General features: G+C 38.7%; 2 protein-coding genes across 2 annotated transcripts in view; one reads left to right on the top strand and one right to left on the bottom strand.

The window, feature by feature from the left end:
* EFCAB5 (EF-hand calcium binding domain 5) overlaps positions 1-12,831 on the bottom strand; it is a 167,832-nt gene that overhangs the window by 150,651 nt on the left and 4,350 nt on the right. The gene's annotated exons all lie outside the window — the stretch shown is intronic.
* On the top strand, positions 8,423-8,920 carry LOC131815632 (peptidyl-prolyl cis-trans isomerase A-like). The gene has a single exon (XM_059147416.1). The coding sequence runs from the start codon at positions 8,423-8,425 to the stop codon at positions 8,918-8,920; it is 498 nt and encodes a 165-aa protein (XP_059003399.1).

The raw sequence follows: 12,831 nt of genomic DNA, 5'->3' as shown, positions 1-12,831 counted from the left end.
AATAGCATTCAGCATTTGTTTCACAGCAAGCTGTTATAGAGGCAGCATATACCCTAAGCTCCTTCCCCAGGAACCATATTCACTAGCTCAGCCTTCAGCAACTATAGCTTTGAATTGTGTCTGAGCATTTGTGCTTCATCTCGATGTATTTTGTGCATCCGTTAGCAAGATGTGTCCTAAGAAATCAGAAAAGCCTAAGAGATTTGATTTTTTGCATCCAGGAATGCTCAGAAAAATTTTCCATATAAATAAATGGTAATAGCATCTTTGCTTTACATCATTCTGGCTTACAGACAGTCTCACAGGAATGTCGTACTTTAGATAGTGGGGGAAACCTGTACTTTCTTCACTTGCCTTCCAGGATAACAATATCTGAGTTTTTCTCCCACCTCCCTAGTTTTTTGTTTCTCTTCTTGGTTACTCTTCTTTTCTCATTGTTTGTAATACTGGAGTGCTCCCAGAGCTTAGTCCTTGCACCTTTCCTTTATTTTTTTTGAAGTTCTTATTTTAATTCCAGTTAGTTAGCATTCAGTGTGATATGAATTTCCAGTGTACAATATAGTAATTCAATAATTCCATACCTCACCCCGCACTCATCACAAGTGCCCTCTTAATCCCCACCACATATTTAACTCATTCCCCATTGTCCCACCCCCTGAGAAATTGAGTCTTAATTTAAGTTTGAGTCACAGTAGATAAAGTAAATCCATAGAACCACCCTACAGTGATTTCATCAGTTCCAGGATGTATAATTAAAATAGATACATGGTAACTGGCAGAATTTCCACATTGGCTTTCTGATCCTGAAATAAGGAGCCTTATAGTATAACAGGCCAAGTTGTAGCCCTTGGGAACTCCCCTCTCCCACATACACATATACCAGGAGTAAACAAAAATTATTGTTTTCCTGGGGTGGCAGAATGGGCAATTACAGAGATTAGTAACACCAATAAAGATTTGAAAGAAGCAAAGAGTGATGCCAGTTTAATTTGCCTGTTTCTATGGATTTTGGAGAATGATTGTAGAGTATTATAAATTTAATCAGGGATGTCTCCAGCTGCCTTCCATAGGTGATTTCTTTATTGGAGCAAATCAACAATCCCTGCCACCTGGTATGCAGTATTGCCCTAACAAATGCTTATTTCTCCATACAAGCTGGGAGAGAACACCAGCAGCTATTTGAATTTACTTGGCAGGCCAAAAATATAACTGCATTCTCTTGCCCCAGTGCTACATCAGTTCTCCTGCTCTCTACCATAATGTAGTCCACAGAGATATTAAGCATCATGACCTTCCAATCAGCACTGAGTTGGTCCAGCACATTGATGACATTACAGTCATTGGATCTGGAGGATAGGAAGTAGCAAGGTCTTTAACTGTCTTCATAAAGTATATGAAAGTAATATAAAATATATGAAACATAAAATATACCAAACTAGGGGATAAAAGATAACCTCCATTTCTGGTATCAATTTCCATATCAGTCAAGTGCAAGTTACTACATTATTATCTCAGCTCTAAACTCACCCTTTTGTATTCTTCTTTGATGCTGGAGCTGGGACTCTGAAAACCACATTTCTTTGCCTTGCCAGCTAGTTCTGTTAGGCTCTGCTAATTGGTGGCACTAGAGGGAGACCCCAAGACTGAAGAAGGATGAGAGAATTGCTTCTTGTCCAACTCAAGACTGTTTCCTGGGGCACCTGCGTGGCTCAGTCATTAAATATCTGCCTTAGGCTCAGATCATGATCTCAGGGTCCTAGGATAGAGCCTCGCATCAGAATCCCTGCTAGGTGGGAAGCCTATTTCTACTTCTCCCACTTCCCCTGTTTGTGTTCCCTCTCTCACTGTCTCTCTCTGTCAAATAAATACATAAAATCTTAAAAAAAAAAAAAAAAAAAGACTGCTCCCTGTGAACTTTTGGTTCCTGTATGCTTTACCTCTGCAATGCTTCTTTATCCTGGTAGCAGCATGCCCTTTCTATAGCAACAACTGAATCCAGTTTGTAGTCTTTCTACAGTTCTGCACATTTCATGGACTCAAAGACACCAACACCAGCCAGTGTTCCTTCCAGTCTGGGTCCTATGCAATCCCTCCTCTAAACTCAAAGACACCAATACCAGCTGAGCAGCGTCTTCTCGGTGATCTGAGTTTCAGCTCTGTGGGGGTTACTCTGTTAAGTTTGTAAATTTTTTCCTTTTCTTCTTCTTTTCTTTCCCAGCTCTAGGTGCAGTAACAGTTGCTCCCGCTCTCATACCTCAGATGTCTCTTTTTAGCTTTGCAGTCATCTACTTAACTTTATATCTAATTAACAGTTCTTGTTAAAGTATGTATTCAAATAGCTGGTGTGATTTCTATTTCCTATCTGGACACTGACTATTCAAGTTAATAAAAGATTGTTAAATTTTATTAAAAATTACAACCAAGTGAAGGTACTATATGACTCAACCATACTCCAGCTATTATATATGCTATCTGTACTAATTAATATATCCAAATCACTTTGTAATTAGTCATTTCAAATGTAAGGAATTGGATTATTAAAAACAGAAACTATGATTTCTCCCCCCCATTTTTTATAGGGGGAAAATATATTTTTATATTTTAGCTATATAAACCATAGTTTCAGGTGACACACTTCATTTAGTGTGTAATAAATGTAAATGAGTTACAAATGTGCTGCAAGATAGTTATCTATTCAGCCCTAAGTAGCCTGAAATGACTGGGTGGTTGGTGCCTCTATGTAATTCACCCCTTGCCAGAAGCAATTTGTTCTAAGGATTCTCAGAGAGTAGCCCAAAGTAGTCAGAGCCTGATGATCCACCCTAGTATCTCCCAAGGCCCCTAAGGAGGCAAGCGCTTTATTAAAGCAAGAATTCTTTAATAAAGAAGCAAAGCCAAGGAGTATTCTATTACTAGCACATCACTTTCCAAAGCCAGTTGCAGTGAGAATTGCTGCTTGTCATAAACATTGAGCCTTGGAGCAGTCTGCATGTTCTAGGTACTCAAGGGGCAGGACTCACAACCCAAGATATGGCCAGGAAAGGCAGGGAGACCTGCTGGATACTTCTTATGGACTCAGCTCCCAATCTCTCTTTTCACATATATTGAAATCTCCCCTTTGTTTATGGCTGATGTGTCCTTTTAGTTACATCCAAATTGGCTGCAGAATTTTCTTCGTAATAACATAGTCATACTCTGCAAATTAGAGCTTCATTATTATTCTGTAATATATACTTGATATGAAAATATACTTGGATATTCTAAATCTAGTCATGTAATAAGATATTGCCATATTACATTTGCCAGTGAGAAAAAGTAAGAGCTATTACAGTCAAATATAATTTATACTTGTAAGTTCTTAATTGTGAAAATTGTTTTAAATTTATCACCTAGTTGCTTGAATTATAGTCTCATCAATAATTATATTCTCATCAATAATGATCACTGTTAAATTGTCTTCTTCAGGAATTTCATGCAGTTATTTCAATCATAAAACTCTACATTTCATAGAAGACTGATTTAGTGGTGATGAACTCCTTTAATTTTGTTTTTTGGGGAAGCTCTTGACATCTTAAATTTTGAATGATGACTTGATATGTTAAAGGGAATTCCTTTTGTTTGTTTGTTTTGTGTTTAAAATGAATTCTTATTTGTCAGAGGCAGGCCCCTGGCCAGGGTAGCCTCCGCCATTAAAAGATGGCGCCTGGCTAGTTGCCAGGTTAGGATTGCCTCGTGAGACTAAGCAGAATGCCCAAAGAGGAAGTAAACAGCATTGGTTGCTAGCGAAGTTGTTCATTTAGGTGCACAGCCTGATTCGCTCCCTCCTGTACCCTGCTCACTGATTGGTCATGTAAGCATATATAAGTGTGTAGACTTGCGGAAATAAAGAGAGAGAGAAGAGGGAGAAGATGCATCCAAACCAGGGTTCTTGTCCTTGCGGGGCGAGGGCGTTAAATGGCGCCGGCACCCGGGAACTAAATAAAGGAATCTTGCAAGGTAATCCGCAGGAAAGCGGGGAGTAAAGGTCCGCAGGTAAGCGGGGACATTAGCCACGTTCAAAAGTGGGAATTCCATGGTAAAGCGGGGAGTAAAAATAGAAAAACCTTGCAAGGGAGAAGTCCGCAGATAAGCGGGGTAAAACCACGACAATGGTGGTGGGAAACTTGTACAAGACCGCAACAAGAAGCGGGGCGGCCATAGAGCCGGGATTTTCTTATCGAAACCGCAGGTAAGCGGGGAGGGGACCATGATCAAAGTGGTGGGAATCTTATACAAGTCCGCCATAAGAAGCGGGGCGGCCTTAGAGCTGGGATTTTACAAGTCTGCAATAAGAAGCGGGCAGCCTTAGAGCGGAATTTAGCGGTGAGTCTTTAATGTCCGTGTCTGTTGTCTGTGTGTTCATAATGGGATATGAAGTATCTAAAGTGCGGTTGGAACGGTCTTTAGAAGACCTGCTGAAAGCCAATGGAACTCCACTAAAAGCAAAAACTGCTCGGGCCTTTTTGCATACAGTGGAAAAGGCAGCTCCATGGTTCCTAGATGAAGGCTTGCTAAACATACCTCAATGGGACCACTTAGGGGAGGATTTGAAGAAACAGGATGCTTTAACTCTTCGCCTCAAATTTAACATAACAAAAGCACAGGCACAGGACATAGTAGTCTCCTGCAGAAATTGCATGATCTTACTACCTGCACCGTCCTTGGGGGTTAATTCTAAGGGTTTGTTACCTAATCATATATGGCAAATGGATGTCACACATGTTTCAGAATTTGGAAAGTTAAGATATGTTCATGTCTCTGTAGATACCTGCTCTGGAATAATTTTCGCCTCAGTGCATACGGGGGAAAAATCCAGAGATGTTATCGCTCATTGCCCACAGGCTTTCGCGGCATGGGGAAAGCCACGCCAATTAAAGACAGATAATGGTCCAGGCTACACCTCACAACCCTTTAAAGCCTTCCTACAACAACTTGACATTCACTTGATACATGGGATACCCTATAACCCACAAGGACAGGGTGTTGTGGAGCGTGCACGTCTTACAATAAAAAATGCGCTTTATAAACAAAAAGGGGGAATAGGGGACACCTTCAGGTCCCCTAAAGATAAGATCAACACCATTCTCTTTATTTTGAATTTTTTAACGTTGGACAAAACGGGTAAATCAGCTGCAGACAGACATGCAAGTGATGCTGCTGCTTCCCCTAAGCCTTAGTACTTTGGAGGGACATCCTCACAGGAAAGTGGAATGTACCAGATCCAGTGTTAGTATGGAGTAGGGGGTCTGTATGTGTTTTTCCACAGGAAAAGGAGGCTCCAATTTGGATCCCAGAGCGGCTGGTGCGTGCAGCCTTGCCTCCAAACACCAGTCATGATGCTAAAGATGCTGATGATAACTCTGGGGATGCTACACCTCCTGTGGCAGACTCAAGCCAGAGAGATGTGAGCAGTGGTTAAAGCATGGCTATATCCTTTACCAGTGACTAACTCTTCTCTCATATTCTCTCCTCTCCCTTTGATGCATGGCAGGTCTATAACTTGCTAGGAGCATGTACTGATATCTCAGCAGTGTCCATGTTAAATGGTGGCAAATTCCTCAACTGTTCTTATAAACAAAATGACTCTAGTACCTTTGAGACAACAGTTAATGTGTCTTGTCCCAATAATATTACTTATCAGCCCACTCCCATATGCGTCTGGCCACCGTTCCTTTTCCTTGTAACAAATGCTAGCGAGCTGAATGATACGTTGAATTGCACTAAGAATTGCTATCTTTCCCAGTGCTGGAATGTTATGGCCTTCAAGCTGGCTGTGATTATGCGTATCCCTACCCATGTTCCTATCCCAGTTTCCATTCCAGAGGACAAGTTACCGGTGGTGCTATCCAGAAAGAAGAGAGATTTTGGTATCACAGCCGCCGTTGTGACAGCATTGGCTATATCTACAGCAGCTGCCACGGCAGCAGCAGTCTCGCTTGCTACAACTATACCCACTGCAGAAGCTGTGAACACCCTTGCAGAAGGAACGGCGGCTGCCCTTCAAACACAGACTCAAATAAATGCACATCTGCAAGCAGGAATCCTGATAGTCAACCAGAGAGTGGATTTGGTTCAAGAACAAGTGGACATATGGGGGGCCCTATTGGGACTGGGATGTATAGTACCCTTCCCGGCAATTTGTGTAACACTCATAGCCTATACTAATATGAGTGACTTACAGAATGTCTCCCGACAGCTCTCCCAATACTTGCAGGGGAATTAGTCCGCAGAATTCCAAAACTATACTCAGCACCTGCTACTAGGCATAACAAGGATAAATAACACCAGAGTTGAGCTTGCAACCCTCCCAGAGATAATCAAAACATTGCAAGATGTGTTAACCTTTATGAAACAATGGGCTAGCGTAATTGGTCTGATGACAGTCCTCGTGGTGGGCTTGATTCTGCTAGTAAGGAAACTGCAAATTTGGAAGCGACAACAACCTAGGCAACAGCAAGCCATGGTGCAGGCCTTGTTAGCCATTGAGGCTGGAATATCCCCCCAAGTGTGGCTAAGTATGCTGGACGCAGATCATTGATATCTGCCGTCTGATGACGGGTAAGGATATTCCCCGCCACTGACAACCTAAGACAGGCACGATCCCTGCCATAAAAGAAAAAAGGGGGAGATGTCGGAGGCAGGCCCCTGGCCAGGGCGGCCTCCGCCATTAAAAGATGACGCCTGGCTAGTTGCCAGGTTAGGATTGCCTCGTGAGACTAAGTGGAACGCCCAAAGAGGAAGTAAACAGCATTGGTTGCTAGCGAAGTTGTTCATTTAGGTGCACAGCCTGATTCGCTCCCTCCTGTACCCTGCTCACTGATTGGTCATGTAAGCGTATATAAGTGTGTAGACTTGTGGAAATAAAGAGAGAGAAGAGGGAGAAGATGCATCCGAACCAGGGTTCTTGTCGTCCTTGCGGGTGATATTATTTTTTATAGAGAACAAGAGAGTTGGGAAGGGCAGAGGGAGAGAGAGAATCCCAACCCAGGCTCCATACCTAGCTAGCAGCCCATTGTGGGATTTGGTCCTATAACCTGGAGACCAAGACCTGAGCCAAGAACATGAGTCGGACACTTAACCAATTGAGCCACCCAGGAGCCCCTCAAGGGAATTCTTTAAATGGAAAGAAAAGAACATAACTAGAAGAAAACTATGAAAAAATGTCACTGGTAAAACCAAAAATATAGTTAAAGTAGATTAATCACTTATAAAGCCAGTAAGGAGGTTATAACACAAAAATAGTAAAAATCAATTATATCTATAAAAATTAGTCAAGGGATACACAATTAAAATGTAAACTATAATATCTCATATATAAAACACAGAGATGGAGTAAAAATTTAGTGCCTTTAGAATGTTTTCTTCAGCACACATGTGAACTTAAGTGACCATCAACTTAATATAGACTGCCTGTATATATATATATGTATATATACCTCATATATGAACCTCACAGTAGCCACAAATAAAAAACTTGAAATAGATACACACAAAAATAAATAAATCAATCCAAGAAGGCCATCAAGCCAGAAGAGAAGAGAACAAGACAAAAAGAAAGGAACAAAGAACTACAAAAACAACCACAAAACAACAAATTGCAATAAGCACATACCTATCAATAATCACTTTAAATGTTAATGCTCCAGTCAAAAGACATCAGGGGACTTAATGGATAAAAAAACAAAATGCATCTATATGCTGTTTATGAGACTCAATTCAGACTTAAAGACATATACAGACTGAAAGTCAAGGGATAAGAAATGATATTCCATGTAAATGGAAGTGGAAAAAAAAGCCAAGGAAGCAATACTTGTATAAGACAAAATAGACTTTAAAACAAGGACTGTAACAAGAGAAAAAGGGCATTACATAATGATAAGGGGATCAGTCCAACACCAAGTTTAACATTGTAAATATCTATGCACCCATAAAAAAAGCAAATATTAATAGATATGAAGAGAGAAATTGACAGTAGTACAATAACCGTAAGGGATTTAAATATGCCACCTACATCAACAAATATATCATCCAGATCCAAAAAATCAATAAGGAAGGAGTGGCTTTGAATAACCCATTAGACCAGATGGATTAACAGAGTAAATATAGAACATTCCATCCCATAATAGCAGAAGAGACATTTTTTTCAAGTGCACATGGAATGTTAGTCCACAAATCAAGTCTCAATAAATTTAAGACTGAAATCATATCAAACATCTTTTCTGACCATGAAAGTATGAAACTAGAAATAAATTATAAGAAAAAAATGGAAAAAACACAACAATACTGAAGCTAAACAACACACTACTAAACAACCAATGGTCAACAAAGAAATCAAAAAGAACATGAAGACAGCCTTGCATATGCCCCCACCCTGGAGCTGCCCATGCCGCCAGTCATCAGCCCCACCATGTTCTTTAACATTGCCATGAATTCCAAGCCCTTAGGCCACACCTCTTTTGAGTTGTTTGCAGTCAAACTTTCAAAGATAATAGAGAACTTTCATGCTCTGAGCACTGGGGAGAAAGGATTTGGTAACAAAGTTTCCAGTTTTCACAGGATTATTCTGGGATTTATGTGCCAGGGTGATGACTTCACAGGCCATCATGGCACTGGTGGCAAGTCCATCTATGTGGAGAAATTTGATCATGAGAATTTCATCCTGAAGCACACAGGTCCTGGCATCTTGTCCATGGCAAATACTGGACCCAGTACAAATGGTGCCCAGTTTTTCATCTGCACTGCTAAGACTGAGAGACTGGATGACAAGCATGTGGTCTTTGGCAAGGTGAAACAGGGCATAAATATCTTGGAAGCCATGGAGCACTTTGGGTCCAGGAATGGCAAAACCAGCAAAAAGATAATCATTGCTGACTATAGATAAATCTAATCAATTTGACTTATGTTTTATCTTAACTACCAGACTATTCCTTCTGTTGATCAGAAAAGCATCCCTTCACCCCCATCTGCTTGAAATATCCTATACTCTTTGTGCTCTCACTGTAGTTCTATGAGTTTCATATTTTTATTACTCCCCTCAAAGTCTAGCTGGTTTGCAGAGTTAAGTTTATGATTATGAAATAAAAACTGAACAACAACAAAAACATGTAGACAAATGAAAATGGAAGCAAAATGGTCCAAAATTTTTGGGACACAGCAGAAGCAGTCCTAAGAAGGAAGTTTATAGTGATACTGGTCCACCTCAAGACACAAGAAAAATCTCAAAACAATAATGTAAACTTACACCTACCAGAACTAGGAAAAAAATGACAAAGCAACCCCTAAGTTAGTAGAAGAAAGGAAATTATAAAGACCAGAGTGGAAATAAATGAAATAAAAACTAAAAAAAATCAATCAAAAGATCAATGAAACCAATGGCTGGTTCTTTGAAGAGATAAACAGAATTGATAAAGTTATCCAGATTCATCAAGAAAAAAAGGGAGGACTCAAATAAATAAGGTCATAAATGAAAGAGGAGAAATAACCAACATGACAGAAATACAAAGAATTATAAAAGAAAAGTATGAAAAATTATATGCCAACAAATTAGACAACCTAGAAGAAATAGATAAATTCTCAAAACATACAGTCTTCCAAGTGGAATCAGCAAGAAATAGAAAATTTGAACAGACTGATTACTAGTAATGAAATTGAGTAGGCCCTCAAAAAACTCCCAACAAACAAGAGCAGGACTGGATGGCTTCACTGATAAATTCTACCAAACATTTAAAGAAGAGTTAATACCTATTCCACTCAAACTATTCCAAAAATAGAAGAGGAAGGAAAACTTCCAAATTCATTCTATGAGGCCAGAATTACTCTGATACCAAAGCCATATAAAGACTCTGCAAAAAAAAGAAAACTACAGGCCAATATCCCCAATAAACATAGAGACAAAAATCCTCCACAAAATATTAGCAAACCAAATTCAACAATACACTGAAAGGACCATTCACCACAATCAAGTGGGATTTACCCCAGGATGGTTCAATATTCACCAACCAATGAATATGATATATCACATTAACAAAAGGAAGGATAAAAACCATATAATTGGGCACCTGGGTGGCTCAGTTGGTTAAGCGACTGCCTTCGGCTCATGTCATGATTCCAGAGTCCTGAGATCGAGTCCCATATCGGTCTTCCCCTGCTCTGCAAGGAGTCTGCTTCTCCCTCTCCCTGTCTGCTACTCCCCCTGTAGTCTCTTTCTTTCTGTCAAATAAATAAATAAAATCTTGAAAAAAAATATCATCTCAATAGATGCAGAAAAGCATTTGATAAAATACAAAATCCACTCATGATAAAAACTCTCAACAAAGTAGATTTAGAGAAAACATACCTTACTAACATAAAGGCCATAAATAAAAAAACCCACAGCTAATATCATACGTAATGGTGAAAATGGAAAGCTTTTCATTTAAGATCACAAACAAGACAAGGATGTCCATTCTCATTATTTGTATTCAACATAGTACTGGAATTCCTAGCCACAGCCATCAGACAAGAAAAAGAAATAAAAGTCATCCAAATCAGTAAGGAAGAAGTAAAACTCCCTATTTGCAGATGACATGATAGTTTATATAGAAAACCATAAAGACTATACCAAAAAACTATTAGAAGTAATAAACGAATTCAGTAAAGTTGCAGTATACATACTTAATATACAGAAACCTGTTGCATTTCCATATACTAATAACAAAGTAGCAGAAAGTGAAAATTAAAATACAATCCCATTTATAATTGCACCAAAAAGAATACCTAGGAATAAATTTAACCAAGAAGGTGAAAGACCTATACTATGAATAATATAAGACATTAGTGAAAGAAATTAAAGATAACACAAGCAAATGGAAAGATATGCCATGTGCACGGATTGAAGAATTAATATTAAAATGTCCCTACTACACAAAGCAATCTACAGATTCAATGTAATCCCTGTCAAAATACCAATAACATTTTTCACAGAACTTAAAAATAATCCTAAATTTTGTATGGAACCACAAAAGACCCTGAATAGCCAAAGTAATCCTGAGAAAGAAGAGCAAAACTGGTGGTATCACAATCCCAGATTCCAGGATATGCTACCAAGTTATAATATCCAAAACAGGTTATACTGGTACAAAAATAGACACATAGAACAATAGAACAAAATAGCCCAGATATAGACCCACAGTTATATGGTCAAATTAATCTTTGACAAAGAAAGCAAGAACATACAATGAAGAGTCTTTTCAAGAAATAATGCTGGGAGGGGTGCCTGGGTGGCTCAGTGGGTTAAGTCCTCTGCCTTCGGCTCAGGTCATGATCCCAGGGACCTGGGATCGAGCCCCACATCGGGCTCTCTGCTCAGAAGGGAGCCTGCTTCCTCCTCTCTCTCTCTGCCTGCCTCTGCCTACTTGGGATCTGTCTGTCAAATAAATAAATAAATAAATAAATCTTTGAAAAAAAAAAAAAAAAGAAATAATGCTGGGAAAACTGGACAGCTACATGCAAAAGAATGAAGCTGGACAACTTTCTTAAACCATGCACAAAAACAAACTCAAAATGGATTAAAGACTGAAATGTGAGACCTAACACCATAAAATTCCTAAAAGAAAACTCAAGTAGTAATCTCCTGGACATTGGCCTTAGCAACATACTTATGGATATGCCTCCTCAAACAAGGGAAACAAAAGCAAAAATTAACTACTGGAATTACACCAAAGTAAAAATCCTTTGCACAGCAAAGGAAACCATCAACAAACCAGAAAGGCAATATACTGAATGGGAGAAGATATTTGCAAATGATATGACCAAAAAGAGGTTAATATCTAAATTATATGAAGAACTTCATACAATTCAACAGTAAAATAAAAATAATAATAATCTGATTAAAAGTAGGCAGAGGACCTGACTGTACATTTTTCCAGAGACATACAGAGGGCCTACAGATACATGAAGAGATGCTCAACATCAATAATCATCAGGGAAAGACAAATCAAAACTACAATGAAATATTGTCTCATACCAGTCTTAATGGTTAGTATCAAGACAAGAAATAACAAGTGTTGATGAGGATGTGGAGAAAAGGGAACCCTTGTGCACTGTTGGTGGGAATGTAAATTGGTGCAACCAATGTGGAAAACTATATGGAGATTACTCAAATAATTAAAAATAGACCATGATATAATCCAGTAATCCTACTAGATATTTACCTAAAGAAAATGAGAACACCAATTTGGAAAGATATATGCACCCTCGTGTTTATTGCAGCGTTTATAATAACCAAGATATGTTAGCAACCCAAGTATCCATTGATAGATGGATAAATAAAGAAGATGTGGTAGATAGATACATAGATAGATATGAATATGTATATGTGAATATTAGTAAAAAAGAATGAAATCTTGCCACTTGCAACAACATGGATGGGCATGAAGAGTATTATGTTAAGTGAAATAAGTCAAAGACAAATACCATATGATTTCACTTACATGTGGAATCCAAAAGACAAAACAAACAAACAAAAAACAGAAATACATTCATAAATACAGAGAACAAACTGGTGGTTGCCAGAGGGGAGGAAGGTGGGGTTCAGCTCAAATAGGTAAAGGGAATTATGTGGTAAAAACTCCCAGTTATAAAATAAATAAGTAATGGAGCTGAAAGGTACAGCAAAGAGAATAATCAGTAATATTGTAATAATGTTTTTAAAAACCTACATAAAAAATTTTATGTTTATAGAAGCAATCTCAGATTTTTCATTTAATTTTTGAGAAGACTATTCAGAATCTCATACAAATTCAATATTTAATA

This window comes from Mustela lutreola, chromosome 15, assembly GCF_030435805.1.
Source record: "Mustela lutreola isolate mMusLut2 chromosome 15, mMusLut2.pri, whole genome shotgun sequence".
Classification (NCBI taxonomy): domain Eukaryota; kingdom Metazoa; phylum Chordata; class Mammalia; order Carnivora; family Mustelidae; genus Mustela; species Mustela lutreola.
Note: the sequence above shows the minus strand (reverse complement) of the source record. Positions and strands in the feature narration are given on the sequence as shown.